Below are 22,663 nucleotides of genomic sequence, written 5' to 3' on the forward strand. Positions count from 1 at the left end.
ACCGTTCGGTGTTCCTTGTAAACTCTTTTGAAATTGAATTCTTTCATTTGGGAAGAGTTCTGGTGGAGGACGAGCGTTTTCTTGTAATAGTACAATGTTTGAGCGTTCGGCCGAACATAGATGTACTTGAGTGTTAAGTGAGGAACTGAAAATCTTGTAAATAGATATTTGTATATTTAGTTATTCTTCATCACCATCTCCAAATGTGTCTTATCATAATTATTATTGTTGTTCCTATTATAAGTTCGAATTAGTGATAGTCTCAACTCACGCTCTCATAATGATTGGCGTTCGGTCTTACACCGAGCGCTCGTAACCATTTTAACTTATAAATCGGGATGAAACAGCGTTCGTCCAAATTCAGTAGAATCTCCTTTACCGTGTTCAGTCATTGACCAGCACTTAGTCTCTATATATATGTATTAATTGTTCTACGTTTGGTTCTTTAGACGTCTTGGCATGTCTACCTTCGTTGCCTCCGACCTAGAGTTCCCGTACCGGATATATTCTTCGAGTGTTAATCTTAGTTCACGAGAGTCAATTCATTTAACTGATTCATGTTGTAAGTAACGTTCGTCACATATTGTGTAGCCGTACTCAATTTATTTTAAATCTGAAAGTAACCCCTTCAGTCTTATTCTATGCTGGAAAGGAAGATTTCACGGTCTCGTTCCTGTCGTTCGTCCTCATTCTGAAGAGGGCTGAACGTTCGATTTTTTACGTTCTTGGATATTGTGATAAAAATGGCATTAAAGTGAAGATTTATAAAAGACGAAGAGTATATGAGATGAATGAAATATTGTAGATTTGAACAAGCGTTCCGGGGAGGAACGACTCATGAGTGAATATTTGATAGTTGTAAAGTATGACTGTGGTAATGCTAAGCTGTCGATTCATCCTGATGTTCCGTGAGTACTCGTCCTCATGTAGAGGAGAGTAGGTCATGTGTGGGAACGGCAGGAGGTCCTAGTCCTTAGGGGTACTTTGGACAAATAGGACTAACCTCGGGTGGCAGCTGATGAGAATATTCCAGTTACTACATCACCCGGGTGCACGAACGTCGTAGCTACACAGATGTCATACAGTCCGGACGGTCAGTCTAGTATTAAGCCTTGCTTGAAGTGTTTCGTTAACTTTGTTTCTGTGTTGATGTATGAATTGTATGATTTGTAACTGAATTAAATTACATAAGCTTACCCTGTGTTGTTCCTTGTGTTGTCTCGTCTTGTACGTTCGTCTTGTCGTTGCAATGATCATCCGTGTGGATGTGAGCAGAAAGAGATGCGCTACTGGAAGAGGCGCTGGAAGAAGGAAATTTGGAGGAAGAGAATCTCGTAGAAGTGGAAGTTAAGGCCGAACCGTAGAACGTTCGGTTAGTAGTATAGTTTAGTTAGTGTAAGGTGTCGTTCGTTCACCTTTTTCTTTTGGTAGGAATGACCGTTCGGTAATCCCTTTTGTAAACCGTTCGGTCTAGTCTTGTTTATCTTATGCAGTTAAGTTTATAGCTCTATGTAAGGCCGTTCGGCCAAGATTGTATGCTTGATTAGTATAAGACTGAACTGATATATTACTAATTGTAATTATTTCTAATGTATGGTTTATTACTGTATTTTTGGGATGTTACACTCAACATCATTAGAATATTATCAAAAAAATTTAATTACTAATAGAATTTTATAGGTGAAAATGAATTATTTCTAAAACAATCATTACCGACAAATTTCACTTACAAAAATAAATACGTCAATAAAATCTGTTAACAAATTAAAATTTAAATTATTGATATTTATCAATAAATCTAAAGGTAACTTATATTTTTTATTACCGGCAAATTTTTTTGTAGAAAAATACTACTAGTAAAATGACACTATATTTATTGTTTTGAGTTTTGACCATTTTGTGGTAATATCAATAAATAATTGAATTTTTTAAAATTCGATGGTAAAATAAAATTTTGATTACCGACAAAAAAATTCACCGATAAATCAGCTGCCAAATTTCTCGTTCAATATGATAAAATATGTTTCTAAATTAATTAGAGATGTGCGAGAAAGAAAATAATGGTAAGAAAGAGGTGGAGGAGGAGGAAGACAAAAAAAAAAGGAGAGGAGTTAGATGGCAAAAGAGTGATATCAGTGCAGTGATGGTAGTGAAGGTGTAGCAATGACAACCGTGTCATGGTAGTAGAAAAACAACAACAATAGTGGAGGTGGTGGTGGCAACAAAGGAGAAAAAGAAAGAATGAGAAAATAAAGATAAACAAAAGAAAGAGGAGCTTGAAGTAGCAATGACAGAGTTGGAGGAGGTGATGACAACAATGCTATTAAAGAAAGATTAAGAGGACAAGATAAAGAAAAAGAAGAAAAATAAAAGGAAAAAGAAGAAAGGGAGAAGAAAAAGAACAAATTAGTGATATTTATTGATGAAAAAATTTTGTTGGTAATTACTGACAAATATTTACCAATAATATTTTTTATTAATAATTATCCACAATAAGTTATTGACAAACTTTTTTTCATTGGTAATTATGGATGAATTTTTCAAACTGTTGATAACATCAACTATCATTTTATTGAGAAATGAATTTTAAGTGTTATTGACAATTTTGATTGTAGGTAACCTCACTTCTTTCTTTTAGTGAGAAATTCCACTTGTTTATAGTTTAAATATATTATTAACATAATCAACTATAAGACCAAGGATGGAGATGATGCAAAAGGAGAAGATGAAGTTTTGGAAGGAGAAAAAACACTTCAAAGAGTCCTTATTAATGATCCGATACTTATGAATATTCTTTCGGGTGTAGGGTCAAACAACTTCCACAAACACGCCTTCACAATTTTCCTCCTAAGTCGTTCGGGTAATTGTACCCTTAGTAAACAGTCCGTATGGGATCAGAGCAAAGTCTTACATTTACAATAAATGTGATCACTTAACTTTTACCTTTGACCTCTATTTAAGTTTTTGAGATGAGTCTAAGATTAATAGAACCTTAATCATGGTCTAATCTCAACTCATTACACTAATTGATACTTACATTTAACATTGCTTCTTGATGTCTCTTAAGAAAAAATTGCTACTAAGATCAGTCGTTCAGCCTCTACTCATATCTGGCTGGATAAGTCTTAGGTTTATTTTGCTTCAACTTGGATATCTAACAATTTGGGTCATCCATTTCTTCTTGTCATATAGGATCGTCCAACCATACAGTACACGTACTTAAGTAAGTTTATGTATCTAAAAATCTCATTAGTGAGAGAGTTGTAACTTCTCTCACCTTCAATATGCATAATTTTGTCAAGAGATAGTCTTCTTTTCTTTATATTGTTTTGCTTTCTTTATGTTTCTTTGAATATTTTTTGAAACTTTTTCCACCTTAAATAAAGGGTCATTTATTTATAAGACACGCTTTAATTAAATAAAATAAGAGTTTTTGTTTTTTTCTCTTGATTCTTTAACTTCATGTTCTTAAATAATGTCTTAATTAATGTTTCTAAATTTATGTAATCCATCAGAATGACACTTATCATTGAATGATTATAAGATAATTATATTCTCCATTTTCTTCTATCTGTTTTAAACTTTGACCAAGAGCAAGTCTGGCATGAATTCCTGATATCAAATCTTTGCTGTTAATAAAATTTTCTTCCATAAAATAAATTATATAATAATCAAGAGACAAGTTTCAACACCTTAGCTATCTTTAATATTATCTATTTTTGTCATTAAAATATGATATAACTTCATAATATATAAATATACAAATAAGACTAATAATTTTGAAGTTATCTTCAATATAATTAACCAACTCATACGATAAGAGACAAAAGTCTATATAACCTCACTTATCTCTTACTCATTTCAACACACATAATATATACATATATAATAGTAATAGTAATAGTAATAATACTCAATATATTAAAATATATTTTTGAGTGAAGTAAAATTAATTTCAAAGCTGAAACATATGCGGTTTGACATCTTGTCCATTCACGATAAATTTTAACAAGTTAATTTACTCATATTTTTCTCTACCAAACCAATAAAATATAATATGTTCACCCTTATTTTCTTTCATCCCTATCTCATTTCCCAGCAGCCAAACAAAGCCTAAATACATGGTCTTTTAATGGCACGCTTATCACAACAACACAATCGATATATTTCCTATATAATCCTGTGAGAATACTTGAAAAAAAAGCAAAGAGACTTGAATTCATAACGCAATTTAATTTTGGTCAGAGCCCCTTTTGGCGAATTTTCACAAACTTTATGAAGATTTGAAAATGGCGATCTTCCCAATTTCCCTCCCAATAGTCATAATTCTAACGGTGCCTTTACCAGGTGACCCTACATGCACTGTGTGATGGAAAGAAAATTTGCATGTCAATGATGGAAAAATAAATGGACGCATGTACCTTATATAATCCATATGTGCCTACTTTATCAAAGTCGGATCCGTGATGCTGAGTGGAGTATCCAGTGTTAATCATTAATTAACATTGTTTATAAATCGATTTTAAGTTTAATCCAACTCTTAAACCTGTTTATGAATTGACACCAATTATAAATGATTCTCAGAACATGTTAACTATACTATGTGAATCCCTGTTCGAAGCTGTAAAGTAGGTTTAAGATTCAAGAAGAAGTATAGAAGGAGTAGGTGCGTGGACTTCAGTGTCCGTAGCTCCTCCTTTTAACCTAAAAGCTTCGATTTATTCACACCCACTGCGCTGAAATCAACAAGTAAAGAGACAATTACGCAGGTTTGGTTAATTTGGTCTCAGAGCGCGCGGGAACAGTACAAGGTGTAGACAGCTTTGTCTTTTTCTTCTTTCCCGACACAACCAAAGAAGAAAGTGAAAACTAAAAGCAAACTAAACAAAACAAAAAAGCTAAAATTGTTTCTCGTTAAATGGTTAAACAAATGAACAAAACAACCAAACAAACCCCTTCATCTGCCTTCCGGGTGCAACGGGAAAAGCTCCAGAGTTCTGTGTTCCTCCTCTTTCCATGATGACCAACTTTGGTCTTCCAAGTACTCAAATGCCCAGCTCCTACACTTCTTCAAAGGGCTATCTTCTTCGTCTCTTTCCACCACCTCCCCCTTCAAAAACAAAAAACATTAATAAATCAAAAACCATGTCATAACATCAACTAACTAAGTGTTCTTAATCAATAACAGCTTCCCGTCTCATGCACAACATTCCCATGAATATCACCTAATAGTTTGTATTGTTGAATAGAAAGTTTGTGACAGAAAATCCTGTTCAGACATGTATAGACATACCCGTTTTGTCGTGTCCAAAGAGGTTATTACACTACAACTGAAGGAAGGTGACACTAGGGTGGTGGGAGTACGAGGACTATGAGCAAGGCCGAGGTTGTTACGCTTCTGCTTCTGTCTCTCGCGTGCCTTGTGGTTTTGGAACCAATAGAACACGTTCTTCCCTTCGATCTTGCCGTACTTGCTTAGTTGGACTGTGATCTGCTCTATCTGTTGAGCATTCGGTGTTCGCATCCCTCCTCTATACAGCATCTCCAGTATCCCTATCTGTTCCTGCGTCGGATTCCACCGCGTCCCTCCTGGAATATGCGTTTCCACCTGCATCATAATACAAAATAAACAAAATCTGTTAAACCATCCACGTGAAATAATTGCCACGAGTACAGTTATCACGGTTCTAAACTCTAGTTATAGTTTCTTTCTGAATTTTTCTACTGTGACAAATTACAGACAAGTAAACTTAATGCAGTTATAGTCTAAAAATCTTTACGCTGTACTAACTTGAGTAGTTTTAAGACCATGATGAACGTATATACTGTTTTTTATACAGTCTCTCGTATGGTAATGTGATTAAAGTTTGTATAATAAGTTTTTATATCATGATTAGAATTGTAATTTAAGACTAACTGAATTCAATAAAACTGATTAAATTTGCATTTACTTGTATTTAGAGAGAATAGAATATGTAAATGGACCTGGCCCTGAGGTGAAGAAGGGTCTCTCTTATTGTCATGAGAGGATCCAAGTTTTCTGGAAGCACTTTCTGGTTTGATGAAGCTCTTGAGGTCGAAAGTTGTGACAGGAGGTGAAGTGATGGAGGTAGTGGAGTCAGTGTTGGAAAGCTTGGGGGCAAGGGGTCGTAAGCGTTTGCAGCCGAGCGTGAGGGAGGGTTCGTGCTCCCAGAATCCACGTGCGAACTGATGCACCTTCATGGTTATAGTTAGTGAGTTATAACTAGTAGCTACAACATGGTGGAGCAGTTGGTGTTTTTATACAGAGGAATGGTGGTGGATGATAAGAAACAGTGATTAAAGTGAACAAAGTGGGAAATGAGGTGTTGCCTGCAACAACCAAGACCAAATCATGAGGTGCAGTTGACTTGGGAATTTACTTCTCTATATTAAACTAAAAGGTGATTCATTCTAATCAAAAGTAGATTTAACTATTTTTTTAAAGAAAAGAGAACTCACAGTACGAACTGACATATACATATGCACATAATACAAATTTTAACCTTAAAGTGACATTTTTTACAGTTGTTTTTGTAACAAAACATGACTATATACTAACTAGAAAAGGAGATGGTGTTAAAGATCAGCATAACCAACAAGGAAAAGAGAGTAAGACATAGGAGAAGAAGAGAAGATGTTTTTCCATTTTTTCTCTTAGATGAAGAAAGGAAGGTAGGGACGATGGATATCATGGGATGCGTACGTGGTATGTTTGTATGGTATATGTTGGTGTGTTGGCCCGTCAAATCGGGTCGTTTTTTTCTTGCTTTCATGATAAGGTGTCCTTGCTTTTCGGTGGCCTCTCTCTCTCTCTCTCTCTTTCAACCCCTTTGCTCATCAATTAAAGTGAGTGAAGTGAGGAATGCAAAAAGATTCCTCCAATCCCAAAACTTCAAAATCCAACCAACCCCTTTCACCCTATAAGGATGTTTTATACCACATTCATAGTTATACCATATAATATATAAATAGATTATACGAGGAGAAGTTTTTAAAATAAAATTTCATGTAACTTTTGTAAAAGTGTTCAGATTTTTCTTTCGACAAACGAAAACGTATTCACTTGATGTATCATAATCTTAACAAACTTAAGGTATTTTTGCCCAAACGAGTAAAATTTTGTTCAAACGAGTCCTATTTCAAGTTGAAGAAAAACATTTTCATGCAAGCAGAAATACTTGAGCGAATATTAGTCTGAGAGACACTTTTTTTCTCAAACAAATGTGTCGTTTGAGTGAATTTTCTTTACATTTGTTAGCTTGATTTAGATGAAATTTTATTCTGCTGTCGCATTTTCTTCAAATGATCTTATTATTCCTTTCCTTGACTGATTGTTTTCTTACAAAGAGATATATATACAAGAGAAATCGTTCTAAATTAATAGTAATTATAATTGGAATTTAAAGGAATTTATTCTCTTAAATATTTAATATCAACCATAATTTTACTTATTTTTCCACTTAAGAAAAAGTAAAACGTGCAATTGAAAAAGAAAATCTATTAAAAATAGTAAGTTAATTAGATTCTCTAAACAATAATTAACATGATAGATATGCATGCATCCATGAAGTATATAGTATCTTAGATTTCCTCAACTTTGTATGGACGTGTTGATTCTGTTGGTGTATCATATTTTACATAAATATACGTTGATGTGGGGCATGCATGCATATTATATGAACATTTAGAGACATATATATAAGTTAAATTAGAGGAGTGGCAATTATTCTCTCTTCCCGAGTAGGGTGTAGCTTATGATTGAGTCCTCGGTGTAGCTGTCAATTTTTGGCTATCACATATTTCTTTAAACAAACGGAGATCGCGTGCTTAGCCATTCAATTAATCATAACTTACTTTGATTATTTTAATGATGATAAATTGAACTCAAATGGAGCATAAAAAACTCTAGTTTAAGATATTCAATGAATTATAGTTTCATTTGGATGACCACATGCTTGTGTCTTCGGGATGATCTTTTCAGAACAAAAAAAATAAATCGTAAAAGTCAATTTATATATATGTTTTTTATTATAAAGTATTTAATAACAAATGGAAGAGAATTTTGAATGGATTATTTAGAAGTTATGAAAATGAAATTATGTATTATATAAAAATGCAAGTGGTTAGACGTTGAAAGATGGAAAGAAGAAAAGTGAGAAGATACTGTGGAATTTTTGGCAAGTGATGGGATAAAATAATGTATTTTGATTTTATGTTTCATCATTTTGATCTTGTAAGTTCCATGAATTGGATCACAGGATTGGTAAGTGAATGAGTTATGGTGATGAGTGAAAGTGACACACGTGAGGGAGAGTGAGGGCACACGTGTTTTAGTCAAAATACATGATCACCAATCATCACAATCATGCACCTGCAAGAGAAGCGTGAAATATTCCATTTTTCACTCCAATGGTTATGATTATGAATATTCAGCGACTGAGGTACTTCACTGAACAAACACAAACTTTCCTCTTCTGGCCAATGCTGTCTTGTAGTAAATATGCTAATTTATTCACATTTTACCAAACTCCCTGTCCTTCGTTTTAACTTTACAAACAAAATATTCAAACACATTATCATCATGTTGCTTCCACTGATATCAGATTATTTTTTAACCTAAGGTTTCAAATTTAGTAGATTAGTAAAATATAAACGTAAGAAAATTTTCTATTACAAAATCAACCATAATGTTTGCCGGTGATATAGTAAAAATCAAATTCAGACACATTTGCAAAGAAAAGTCTAATTAATACTTAATGTTGCTCGATGCATTTCATACTTAAATCATGTCGTTCTTGAATTGTTACACTTTTAAATAAAAAAAATTACATCCAAACTATCACTTTGATACATTTGGATATCAGATGATATAATTTGGTGTCAAATGACACAATTTTATTTAGGAAAATAATGTGATCGTTCTGATTTGAATGCTCAAGAGACACAAATAAAAATAAATAAGAAAAGAATGTGAAATAAGATAAAGTCAAGAAAGAATTCAATCTTTCATAAGAACCGAAATTATAATCCAAAAATCAAGAGAATCATCTCAATAAAAAAAATCAATTTTCATATAATGAATGATGTCTACATATGTATTTGGTGTCCCTATATATAGACATAAATGTTTAAATCACTTAAGAAACCATAAAAAAAAGTCCAAATACATTAGGCCTACAAATAACTTGAAAATTCAAAAATAGACTCGGACTTTTTGTTTAGTGAATTAGTTCGCTTAACAACTTGTTGCCCAATTAGTTATCTCGTCCAACGACAACGATAAACAATTTAAGAAAATTTTAGAAAAATTACAAACACTTTTATTTGTCTAAAACTATTTTATAATTGTGTTCCAAACTATGATTTTCATGTTTTTTAAATTACAAAGATTTATCTTTGAGTTTTTTTTTGTATTGAATCATGAGATAATATTCTATTATATCTTATTTTTTTGAAAAGAATTTGTCCCCAAATTTAAACCAGTTGAAATTTTTTTCTCTTTTATATTAAATAAAGAGATAGTTCTAAAAAAAGACTTCAACTCTTCATCCAGCAAATCAATTTGCCTAGCGTCTCATTATTCAACAAGTTATCTTGTCCAATAACAGTTACATGCAATATAAAAATTTTAAAAGAAAATTACAAGCAATTTGATCTTACATTAATTAAAAATTTACAAAAATGAATTATATAAAGAAAAATATCTACACAAACATTTTTTAAGGTTATAAGTTGGAAGTTAAACGGATAAGTTTATTTTCTTAACATTTGAAAAAAAATTAATTTAAAATATTTCACTTGAATAATTTTTTTATTAAACTAAATGAGTTTTTTTTTTTCCTTTTCAATTTATGATAGATAAACCAAATAATTTGTGAGAAAATCACATCAAACTCAGTCCCTAAATTTAACCTCATTAACAAAAGGTAAAAACATCAATGTCGTCTATTAGATCCATTTTAGGCCACTATGTCTCCTTTTAAATTTGGAAAACCAAGCTCTAAAATATATACGAGGGACCCAAATATATTTTAACCTAGGTTTTTTCTTTCTTACGAATAAATCGAATTGCCAAAAATACTCACTACTTTTGCTTGGAATTCCGGGAATGTATTCATTTTCTTTATATGCAACCTTAACTAGATAAAATACATATTAATTAGTTGAATATTTCATAAAATACAAATCATGCAATTGAGGTAATCTAGTTATAGAGAAAAAAAAAACTATTTTAGAAAATAGTCAACTCATCTAATGTTAAACTAGAGTACATTTGTGTTAGAACGTACACTGAATTTGACTGTAGAATGATTTGTGTTGCTTTGTTAAGCTAAAAAAAAAAATGAAAGAAGGTTGATTTTGATGTTCCTAGAAAAAGAATGATAGGGGAAAAAACTTAACCACCAATAACTTTAATCTTTTTACCTTTATTTTCTTTAGAAGAATGTATTTGATTAGACAAGTTGTTATGATTGCAGAAGCTGGCTTTAATAAAAAGTTAGATCGATGGTTCCCTTTCAAATATCAGATCCACGATAAACCCAAATTTTGAAGCTCACGAAAGGGAGGTTCTAAAAGTTACATGCCACTATAATGTGACTTTCATGTGCATCTCAAATCATAAAATTTTCAACTTATTCAAAATTATTTTATCTTTCATGTTGAAAGCCTTTGCTAAATACATGTCATATAGTTTTTAATAACTGTTTAATTATACACAATCGATATAAACTTTATTTTCTTTTCATTATTACTATTTGGATACTTTGTGTTATATAACTTATTTTAACTATAACCATTACTTACATATTTTTCATTGATTATAGAAAATAGATTTTATAAGAACCTAAAAACAATTCACCATTTGAATAAGTTTTATTTTCATTAATTACAATTTTCATATGTTAATATCTAATGCAACATTGAGCAGTGACGTTGAGAGAGGCTCTTGAGCACCAGTTCATTGTCTAAGTCTGGGACCATTTTAGTATTAAATTGTTGAGTGTTAGTCTTGTACCGCCGAGCATGCGAAAATGCAAATGCTTTGGTGCTGAGCGATAGTAGGGCACCGCTGAGTGTCATGTTTCACTATAGGTCTAGGAAAATTTTGGTTCCAAGATGCTAAACATCAAAAGAGTGTCGCTGAGTATGATGTTTTGTAGGAAGAATGACACTAAGCTCCAAGGTTGTCACTAAACGCCACCTTTTGCAAAATATTTGAAGTTGAGTGTCACTTTTGAGTGCTAATGTGTATATTGTAATTTTCTTATGTAATGACTTGTTTGATATAGATTTATTATGGTTTTTATATATGTTTAAGATGTCTTATGATGTTTTTATTAAGTGATAACATGGTTCAGAATATGTTTGGAAATATTGTTAATAGAATTGTAAGGAGAAATTTAGTGTGGTGGTAATGTTTAGTAAATGCATTAACATATGGTGGTCAGAAAAGAGACATCCTGAACTTTAACTATTCATTCTCAAATAAAATGGAATGAGTTATGTGTAGAGTGTCACAAAAGGTCCTAGTTACTAGACTATTGGTCCTAGGGACGAAGGAAACTAACATGGTAGGTAGTAGGGTGATAACCCATTTGCTTATGATTATGTAGAGCATATATACCATTACAAGTGTATGTGTACGTTGAAGTTCTATGTGAAAGACATGTATCCAGATAATTGAGTTTAGTGTCAATTGTTTGTGTAAATATATGAATTGGTGCACGTTATATATGTTTAGTTGATAAATTGGTATATTATGATTATTTTTATGATCAATATTTTGAAAATTAACTTACCATTTCTTCTTTGTTTGTTTGTTTATATATTCTCTTTATTTGCAATGATTACCTGAATAGTATGAACAGAAAGTAACAATATATCTAGTGCAGGATGAAAGTGATTGAACAATGTAATGTAAGGATAATCTAGTCATGCTTATGTTATCTTTCCAAAAACTTTATTATATTCTTTAATTAATTTAATAATACTATTAAATTGAGATATTATAATTATTATTTTTAAATACTTTTATGCTACATTATATATTTTAAATGTAAGAGTTTTGAACTAAATAAAAGATTAATTTATACATATACTTTTAAAATATATTTTATCAATAAAATATAAGTTTATATAATTGACATGTGTCATATTACATTTATAAGTTTAATAGATGATTTCACTAAACACTTACAACATAATAAAGCAGTTTAACAGCTTTTAATTAGTGTCAACAATGTAAGTAATTATTAGTTTTGAGTTTTAGTTTTTCAACTATTTTTTTCTGCTTTTATTGCATTTACTTATTTTACCATTGTTTTTAATTTCACAAAAATAAAATAAAATTAAAATTGCAAAATATGCATAAATGTAATTCATACTAAATGCAATAATTTTAAAAAAAAATCAGAAAGTTAATATTTTATTGATATAGCTGTTTAAATCTAATCTCCTTAATGTACCCCTTTTAGTCTAATCCATTTTCTGCTTAACAGCTCATTTTGAACAAAAGTTTCACAGCTGGAGTTGTCATACTATTCTTCTTTTTCTATTTTTCCACTATTATTTTACTTTAGACTCTACCTTCTGGTTTCGGTGTCTTTAAGTAGGTTATTTTTTTTATTCATAAAAATTATACTTAATAATCAGGGTTTTAAACTCACCTAAACTTCTTTTAAGTCTATTAATCTGCACAAAAATATTTCCTAATTATCTTTTTCAATAAAGAGATTTTTTTTTCTCTATTAGTAATTTTAAAAAAGCTCACAATCATGCTGTTATTTTATTCTGTGGTTGGTTGTTCGAGTACATATATAAGAAAGAGTTAATATCTAATATGAAAGTTGTAGATTAAATAAATCTCTATATCCAAATGAATACATATGTTAATCTTATTATTTTTTATATATTGTTTACCTTTATCAATATTTGATATTTTAATATTCATACCTTTGTTATTATTGTTACCATTTTCACCGCCAATTAATTGGAAGTACATGTTCTTATATTTTACTTATTTTCATTTGATATTTAAAAGAATTAAATTTAAGTTGTTAAAGTCTAATATGCTATTCCGAAAAATTCAACTGGATTTAATCAAACATATTTGATAAATTTTCTTCGATACTTCAATTCTTGAAATGGGGTTGTAAAATAAATTTTTTTCATCCCCAAACTTTAATATTTTTTTAGTACATGTAGAAAATGTAATATCAAAAGAAAATAGTTATATGAAAGAACAAGTTAAACTGGTAAAATGTTACATTAAATACGAAAAAAGATTAAAAAAAAAACAGTAGCATACGACAATAATTTGCAAAGTATTATATAGAACAATTTAATGGTTTTTATTATGACTATTTTACATATATCATAAATGTGAAACTCTGTAAAGTAATATAGAAGACAACAATGTAAATTAAAGTTAAAAAAGACAACAATGTAACTTTTTTTCTCGATCTTATGAGAAATGTCTAATTTTGAGCGTGAAAAATGGTTTCATAATGATATCAAAGTTGACAAATAAGTGATTATGAGATTGAGACCATATTTTTTGGCCTCACATAACACGGATCTGCCTTCTGATTGCACCACATTTATATCATTTCCCTTCAATCACGACATCACATTGTTTTTCTTCTTTCCTCTACCTATGACCAAATCCCCTTCCTAATTTATTTTAATTTACTCTACTTACGTCTATAAGACTGTATAAATCTATATATATAAATATTTATAGATTTTGTTTTACTACTATAACTATTACCATATCTTTAAAGAAAGAATCAATTACTTCATTTTCTGTATGGTGCGTATATAAAATAAAATATAATTACTAAAATAAAAGAGGTTTCCTACGTATAATATTTATGTTAAACAAGAGTTCAACTTTTATATATATATATATATATATTAGAGATTAGAGATGTAAATCTATGTGGATCATAATATTTGATATAAATTAATGTCAGACTTTTTCAATAGTTTGACAAGAATTTAAAATAATTGTTGCCGTATTTTTTTTCATGAAATCATAATTCTTTGTTAAAGTTTCCACAAAAGTAATATTACTTTGTCCAGAATTTTTATAACGGTTGATTTTACATGTTTTTATAGGTATATTTTTATGAATAAATCAATTTTTTTATAGTTTTTATCTTGTCTTGCTTCAATTATAATGTGTTTTTATGTTTTTAAATTAAGAAAATAGAAAACAATTTTAGTAAAGGAAAACAAGCTGAAACTTTTAAGGAAGTATGATTGAACAAGAAAAAGTTATTTTTAGACAAATACTCACTTTAAAGGTTCTAGAATCACAGTTAAGATTGTAAACATTAAGAGAAAATTCATATGTAGGGTTATATTGTCATAGACTACCCCGAACAACCAAAAAAATCACATTTGGGTGTCAAGCGGACTCATTGCACGAAAATTTGGCTTGCCCAACGAGTTACAAGTTAGAGAGCATCAATTTTGAAGCCTTGCTGGGCGAGAATAAAGCCGTTAAGTGAACCTATCATCCCTGATATGCGAAAAAGGGTATTTAATCATGTTTTTGCAAGGGTTTTCAGGATTTCTCATTTTTTTCATGAATAGAAACACCTAGGGTGCTTGGGAGAAACTCTTAGAGGCTATTTGGAATGTTGGGAAGCTTTCCCTTTCCTCTTGGGGTTTCTCCTTCATCCATAATGGTTTTTCCCCTTTTGAGGTTGACGAGGAAGATAAGTTGCAAATTGGAGGTGGAAATGCAAAGGAGAGATGTGATTAGAGCTTGAAGTAGCTGTTAGGTCTTTTGGGAAATGACCTTCATCTTCTTTATGGTTTCAAATTCTTTTATATCTCTTTAATTTATAAACTCTAGGTTCTCCACCATAGAGAACTATTTCTATTTGTTGAGATTAAATGTAAAACACTAGATTCTAATCTATACTTAAAATTGAATGCCTAATGGATGCTTGTATCTAGGAATAGAACTTGGTTCATTAGTAATCTTAGACTCTTGAACTTAATGCATGTTTGTTTGTCGAGGATTCAAGGAATTGAAACTTGATGAGTTATCATAAGCTAAAAGTCACTATGGATTTGAGTATATTAGTGAGTTGATTTTGACTTGAATATGGAATTGAAGTGTTTCTTAATGCATGAGAATGAAGTGGATAAACTCTACTATTAACAAATTGTAAATAATCTATGTTATATTTTCTTGCACATAAATTGTTTGATGAAAATAACAAAAAGAGTTCCTTATATTTTTGTAAACTTTGTGGTTTAATTGAGTTAGAATGTGATAAAAAAATCTCAAATGTAGAAGCTTGAAGACATAAGAAATCATTAACTAAATGTTTGCTTAATTAATTCAATTCTATTTGGAAACTAGATGAATGATAATCGTCAAGTGTGAATAAACTAGAAAATCAATCTTCCTTTTCAATTGTTTTCCTCTCACTCTTTTAACAACATCTATATCAACAACTCCCCATTTATTTTCCTATTCTTTCTAATTTTTGAATTTTGCAAACACCTTAGGAATCTACTTTATTAAGACTGCAATTAAATTAATTGGAAGGCCACTTTAGGTTTAGTGAACTTATATGTTATGTTTATGATAAATCCATTAGTGCAAAAACAACGTATAATGTCACGCGTTCAACGTTCAACCACTGAATAACCAACGTTAGAAATGATCGGTGACATTTTTGTAAACAAATGCAATTATTAGATGTCATTTAGAATTGTAATTCGACGTCAATTTGTTATAAGACGTCGAATATTGAAAAGTCTGACGTCCTATTGGATAAATTTTGCGAAAATGTTTGGTGTGAAAGTGAAAATGTATTTATAAATGACGTCGAATGCCCTAAAATTAGACGTCAAAATGATATAAAATGTCGAATGCCCCAACGTTAGACGTCAAAAGGTTAATGAATTCAATAAAAAAATTGAGCGGGAGATTGAAAATTCATTCACTTTATCTTAGCGCGCGAGACCCTCTTCTCTGCTCAAACTTTTCTTGAACGAAGTTTTCCGACCATCATATGTAATTTTTCTTTCATTTGATACAAATGCATGTTAATTAACTACTTTAGGTATGATTTTCGTTTGTTTTGACCGATTATTTTCGTGTTCGTGTCCTTCATAGGTACATTCTGCTTTCTCTCTCACTAGTGACAACACTTTATTCTAACGAACTCATATTTTGAAGGTTATTTTTTGTTTTTGTTATCAAGAACTTATTTGATGAACTTGTTTGTTGTTTTTTTTTGTTGAATTTGTTTGTTGTTGTTGTTTGGTTAAACTTGTTTGTTGTTGTTGTTTGATTGAACTCGTTTATTGTTTATTATTATTGTTTGTTGTTGATTGTATGCTACACGTTTCATAGTTCATGCTTTATAAAAAAACAAAAACTGAAAGTTGTTGTTTTTATGTTTTTCAAGTCTCGTAGAGTTGTAAAAAAATATCACAATTAATTTTAAAAGGTAAAAAAAAATTGATTAACGTCGTATATTAACAAATTTCGACATTCAATGTTAATTTGTTTTACGTCGAATTTTTTAAATTCGATGTCAATTTAACGTCTTTCGATATGACGTCGGCCTAAAAATTGACATAAAAAACAAAAAAATACGGACGTTATACAATACTTTTTGTACGAGTAATTTCTTTGCGGGAAACAATTTTAAACTTTACAATCGATAATTTATTTTCTTATTAGACAATCTACTCTTTCATTGGAAGACCCGTCATTTGAAATAATGCAAGTATATTAAGTAGACATTTTTTCCACATTTGAAAATGTATTTATTATGTTTGTACCTTATTAGTTGTAACTAAATCACAATCAGTCTTCCTCTTGATGTAAAGAGAATGCCTTGAAAATGGAAGATAATATTAATATATTAAATATATTTACATTTTACTGGAATGACAATATAATCAAATAATTCATAGATGTAAGCAATTTTCCTAGATGCAATGTAAATACCTTGAAATTTCAAAAAACTGTTAAAACAATCTATTGAATATATTAAAGTTTGTTTAAAATTAATGAAAATATACTTACATCAACTATAAATTATGGTGCTAATAAGAAAAAGAAACACCCCTTTCACATAAAAAAAACAGATGTAAATGTTTTCATCTACAATTTCAAGATACATTCCTAATTAAATAAATTATCTCGTGTAATCAGCATTATTCCTTATAATCATTCTAAACACACACAAAATTTAAATAAAATTAATAAATATCAATTTAATTCATCATAATTTACAAAAATATATAATTAAAATAAGTTAAAAAAATCACTCTCATTTCAATTAACGTTATATATCAAACTATTTTATCATAAGATAAAATTTCAAAAATTTGTCATATTATCTCAACATTCTTAATCAACAAAAAGACTCAAACAACATCATCTCAAATTGAATTTATGAATTGAATAGTATAAAAAAAAAATCTTTTAAACAAATTATCATTTTAGTTTGGTTTAAAACCAAAATCACTTTTAGACAAAATTATATAAAACCGAATTGAAGTATAACTTATTATACAATTGACAAAAATATGTTTTAAAATAAAATATTTATTAATTACAATTAAAAAACAATTAACAACAATTTACAATTCTATAATTAAATTCAATTACATTGAAGTGCTTTTAAAATTAAGTTGAACTTTATTATAGTTGAGTGAAGTTTCAACAATTTCTTTACACGTGACGTAAAAAATATGAAAACCTTCACTAATATAACAACTGAAAGTTTAATTTCTGAATATGAATTTAATCATTCCTTATTCACGGTACTATATGATTAACTTTATTTTATTTTTTGGTGAAAAAGGTAAAAAAGAAAATAAGTATAAAAAGGCAGATGAAGGACATTTGGTGAGGTGATATAAGGTTGTTGTGGGACTGCATGGGTACGACTTGTCGTTTAGGGAACTCGTTGGTCGGAGAAACGTTTCGGCTTTGGGTTCTGAAACGGTCAAAGATAAAGGGTTTATTTGGGAAGATAAAGCGTCGCATGATAGGACATGGGTCCCACACAGTGGAAGAAGCGGTGCAAAACCCCATCATTACGCCTAAGACACTGCCATCATTCGCACGTGTCCATGGACCATACATCAACACACTCTCACACTCCACATCAATTTTTTTTACACATTCTTTCCCCAATCACTTTAATCATTATATGTATATTAACATATTTCTCAATTTCTGAATTAATAAGGAGGTAATTAGGACCATAGCTACGTAATTCAGTAACATCATTACATGCTTGTTGCTCAATAGGTTACACCATATATATATATATATATATATATATATATATATATATATATATATATATATATATTTCAAACTCTTCATTGGTTTATATCTTTCCACAATTATTCCAGCTCCAATCCAAATCTTCAACTTTAGTATAGATTCAAATACTTTCATCAATCAAATGTTTCAAACACTTTAATCAAATGTATATATATATATATATATATATATTAAATACTTTAAATTTAATTTAATTATATTAAACTAATTCGTAAGATATAATTTATATTTATTGAGAATTTAAATATGATTCTAATCCATATTAGATATAAATAAAAATGTTAAATATAGGTAAAAGATAACTTTAAAGGTTTTTATTGAAAATTGTGTCAATTCCTTGTGTTATTAAATTTAAGTTTTATTAGGGTTGTGTTTCAATCTGAATTTTTTTCTTGTAAGATCAATTGGTATTAATGTAAATGTATTTTAACTTTAATTGATGTAGATGTAAAATATATATTGTTATTATTATCAAAATAGAACAATGAGACACTTAATATATTTGTGTGATTTCAATCGTTATGTTGTTTTTGTATCAATATCGAAGCAAATTTTATCAAAAAGAACTATGATGTATACTTCAATTTTGATATCCATATTTAATACTTTAAAATATTTTATCAATATTTATCAATAAAATATCTAATTTATAAAATAATAATATATTTATGATGACAATAATTTATAAATTTTTATGTTAACAACTTTATTAGAAAGTGGGTTTAAGCCTAACTCAACCTCACAAAATCATTTTCTAATATGGTATCAGAGTCATGGTCACAGCCTATCCTAACGAGTTTTATGTAAGTGTTTCTGTTTCTACCTGTTGTCGGGTCGTTATCGAATCACCCAATTTCTACTATCACGCACAAGATATTTACACCTCGGCGTGAAGGGGGTGTGTTGGAAGTCTCACATCGACTAGAGATAAGACCAATTTATAATATATAAGTGAGGTACAAATCTCGCCTTACAAGCCGATTTTATGAAGTTGAGTTAGACTTAAAATCATTTTCTAATAAACTTTAATATATATTATTTTAATTTGAATTCACACAGTAATAATTATATATTTATCATGTTTTTAAGAATGATTGTAGTATGCAATATATGATAAGAATAAAGAAAAACAAAAGAAGTGAATCACTAGATATATGTGCTGTATGGACACGTTATTTTCTTATGCTTGCTTTTAGTAATGAGTTAATAATCTACTATGATGACAAGTAATCTAATTAAGTTATGATGACATATAAAACATATGATTGTTGAAAAGAAAACCATGACATGTAATCTAATATACAGTATGGAGATGTCATATTGATAAAATTACATATCAATATTTAAAAACGAATGTTAAAATGGCGACCTTAGCTTAATTAATAGTTCTTTTTTATTGAATTTCGTAAAACGAATGAATATATATAAAAGTGATTCTAACGCATTAACATGGATATGTCCATAAATAAAAAAAAAATACATGCATGCATAATATATCACATTAAAAAGTATAAGGTGTTTTGATATGTATAAGCTCGTGATGTGTGATTTTGTTTGGAAACCTTTCTAGCTTGGAATTTGATGGAAAGTGATTGTGAATAGGCTGAAATATCACACTTTAACGTATAATGCCAAATAAAGTGAATGTGGGCAACATCATTTTTTGGATTGAAATATATTCCCAACTAAATCTCGATGGGACATACTTTTATACACTTAAGTCATCATTTTATGTCCTACAATGTCAATTCTCTTTTCCTTTTTGTTCAAGAAAGAGAATATCAATTTATAAGACAAAACCAATTTAATTTCAATTATTGTCTATTTTTTCTGCTATACCTTTACTTTTAAAGAGAAAAAATATATTAAGAGGTTAGAAAAATTTAATATACTTATCTATTTTTCTTAATTTGTATAATTTTTTATAGTTAAATATATTTTCTAAAATTATTATAAGAAATTGTGTATTGTCACTACACTAAAATTATAAAATATTTAATTCCTGTATTTTATAAACTTTAATGTAAAATATTTTTTCCAACAAATGAGTGTTTTTCATGTAACAAACGAAATTTTACAATTAATTATAATATAATATTCACGAGTCGTTAGATAATATTTTGTATAACTTTCATAAAACAATGAAATGAAATGTTTTATAATTTAATTTAAAAATAAAACATAATTTTTAATAATAATATAAAAAGAAAAAACACATTTTAATCTATTTTTATAGAAATAAAATTAAGTGTATTTAGAGTGATGGCAAGATAACATAAATTTACATTTATTTGGTATACATTATAAGAATAAAATAGTTATAAAATGATAAACTTTTATATTTTCTTTAAAAAATAAATAATAAACAGTAGTTGAAATGAATGTAAAAAAATGGTGTGAAAAAGTATAATTTCTGGTATACTTATCATCTTATTCCTAACATCTTGTAAGATTCTCATTATGTAATTTGATTTTGTTGAAAGTTGATCTTAAAATATTAGTTTTGATCTTGATGAAAAATGTCCTAGAAAGATAAAATTGTCATTTCATGGATGACAGTCCAAAAACACTTATCTGAGATTATGGCAATGAATGATCATTCCCTGTAAAAACTTTTTCTTCTTCTTTACCTATTCTTCTTCCACTTTTACTTATTACTGTTATTACTTTTCTTCTATGATTTTCATTCTTGGGTTGCTTGCACAAACTCCAAGACTTGAAACTTCTGACTAATTTTCCTCTATCTCTTCATCCTCATCTTTTCTTTTCCTTTCTGTCTAAAATACACACAAAAAAGCTTCACTTTTTCTTTTGTAAGTTTTTCAAAGGAGTGGTTAGGTCAACATCATCCATGAAAAATAGACTGAATCTCAGCCATCACAAAAACCTAAACCTTAATACTTTCTTTTTTCTGTTTAAGAAAGTAAAACAAAAAACAAAAAAAAACAAAAAAAAACAAAAGTTAGAAGTGAGAAGATGTGTTTTAACAATGTTTTCGTTTATCTTTAAGTAATGTATTTTTAGGTTATTGATTAAAAAAAGTTTAAGATTTTAGTACTGTGTAAACATTAAAATATATTATTAGGAATTGGAAATACCATAATTTCAATATCTACATTATATTAGAAGAATAAAAATCATAGAAGAAGTTATAACTAGTTGTACAGTAGTGGTTTATAATTATCAAAGTGATGTTTTGTACCGAAATTTGGTTTAGTTTTTCATTAAAAATATATCTAAATTAAATGTAAAATTTGCATGTGATTTAGTTTGAATATAAAATAATTCAAACATAACCAAATCAATTTTTACATTTTTTTATACAAGTGTTATAGTTTTGTTCTATAATTATTTATACATATTTATAATTTTTTCTTTTTTTTTCTTATATGATAATATAATGCTATATATATATATATAATTTTTTTTTCTACTTTATTATAATCAAATATTTGTTTTTCATAACATTATGTATAATATAATAAAATTTGTTCACACATAGTAATAACTTAAAAAAAGAAAAAATAAAATACATATTAAAGCAAAAACGGTACTTACCCCGTTCAACAAATAGCAAAACTTGTCACTACATATAACTTTTTGGATTACATCCGATAAACATAATAAATCTCCTGCAAACATTTATATACTCTTCTTATTTATTCTTAATGGTGTAACACTCTAAAATTTAAACTTCTAATTATACTATACACTTATCAAAATGTATGTACAAAACTTCTATCACTACAAAATGCAAATATAAATATCTAAAAATATACATAAATACAAATATTTATAAAAGATTTATCAAAATAAGATCTTTGTTCTATTCTAAACAATCTTCTTTCGTATATATCTATCTTTAATTGTATATATATAGTACACTCATACTAAAATAACACATGCAATGGTAAGTTATTGACGTTAAAACATAATACATATAATATTATCATCAATTTAATTCAAATATACAAAAACTCTTTATAAATTCACTAAGTCCATTTTACCATGCTTTATGAAGATTTAAATTAATTTCATGATGTTAAATAAATTTCATCATAAAATAACTAAAAAAACATCTCATTTTGCATAAAACTTACACGTTTAAATTTCCAAGGTTACACCTCCAACTACAATAATCAAATCTTTACAGATCATAAATTTTATCATTCCACGATAATTATTATTACCATTGTATTATTTTTCACAACTAAAAATAATAATAAATAATACGAAACCAAACCATATAATTGAATAAATAAATATGACAAGTAGTGGGTGATTGGAAATGAATATAATTGA

The 22,663-nt window shown here is 28.6% G+C and overlaps 1 protein-coding gene across 1 annotated transcript; it reads right to left on the bottom strand.

Moving 5' to 3' along the window:
* Positions 1-4,737: 4,737 nt before the first annotated feature.
* On the bottom strand, positions 4,738-6,358 carry WOX4 (WUSCHEL related homeobox 4). Its single transcript, XM_047307123.2, has 3 exons — positions 5,986-6,358; positions 5,294-5,608; positions 4,738-5,110 (listed from the first exon to the last, which is right to left on the bottom strand). Exons 1-3 carry the CDS (start codon positions 6,220-6,222, stop codon positions 4,958-4,960), a joined length of 705 nt encoding a protein of 234 aa, XP_047163079.1. The 5' UTR covers positions 6,223-6,358; the 3' UTR covers positions 4,738-4,957.
* Between the last annotated feature and the right edge of the window lie 16,305 nt (positions 6,359-22,663).

The sequence above is a fragment of the Vigna umbellata genome, chromosome 1 (assembly GCF_029865625.1).
Source record: "Vigna umbellata cultivar VRB3 chromosome 1, Vumbellata_1.0, whole genome shotgun sequence".
In the NCBI taxonomy this organism is placed as follows: Eukaryota; Viridiplantae; Streptophyta; class Magnoliopsida; order Fabales; family Fabaceae; genus Vigna; species Vigna umbellata.

Excerpts from the sequence above, each read along its gene's own strand:
- WOX4 (XM_047307123.2), bottom strand. The coding sequence starts at position 6,222 with ATGAAGGTGCATCAGTTCGCACGTGGATTCTGGGAGCACGAACCCTCC. Across the intron at positions 5,609-5,985 it reads CTTCTTCACCTCAGGGCCAG|GTGGAAACGCATATTCCAGG; the intron begins GTCCATTTACAT and ends ATTATGATGCAG. Across the intron at positions 5,111-5,293 it reads CTTTGGACACGACAAAACGG|GGGGAGGTGGTGGAAAGAGA; the intron begins GTATGTCTATAC and ends TTGTTTTTGAAG.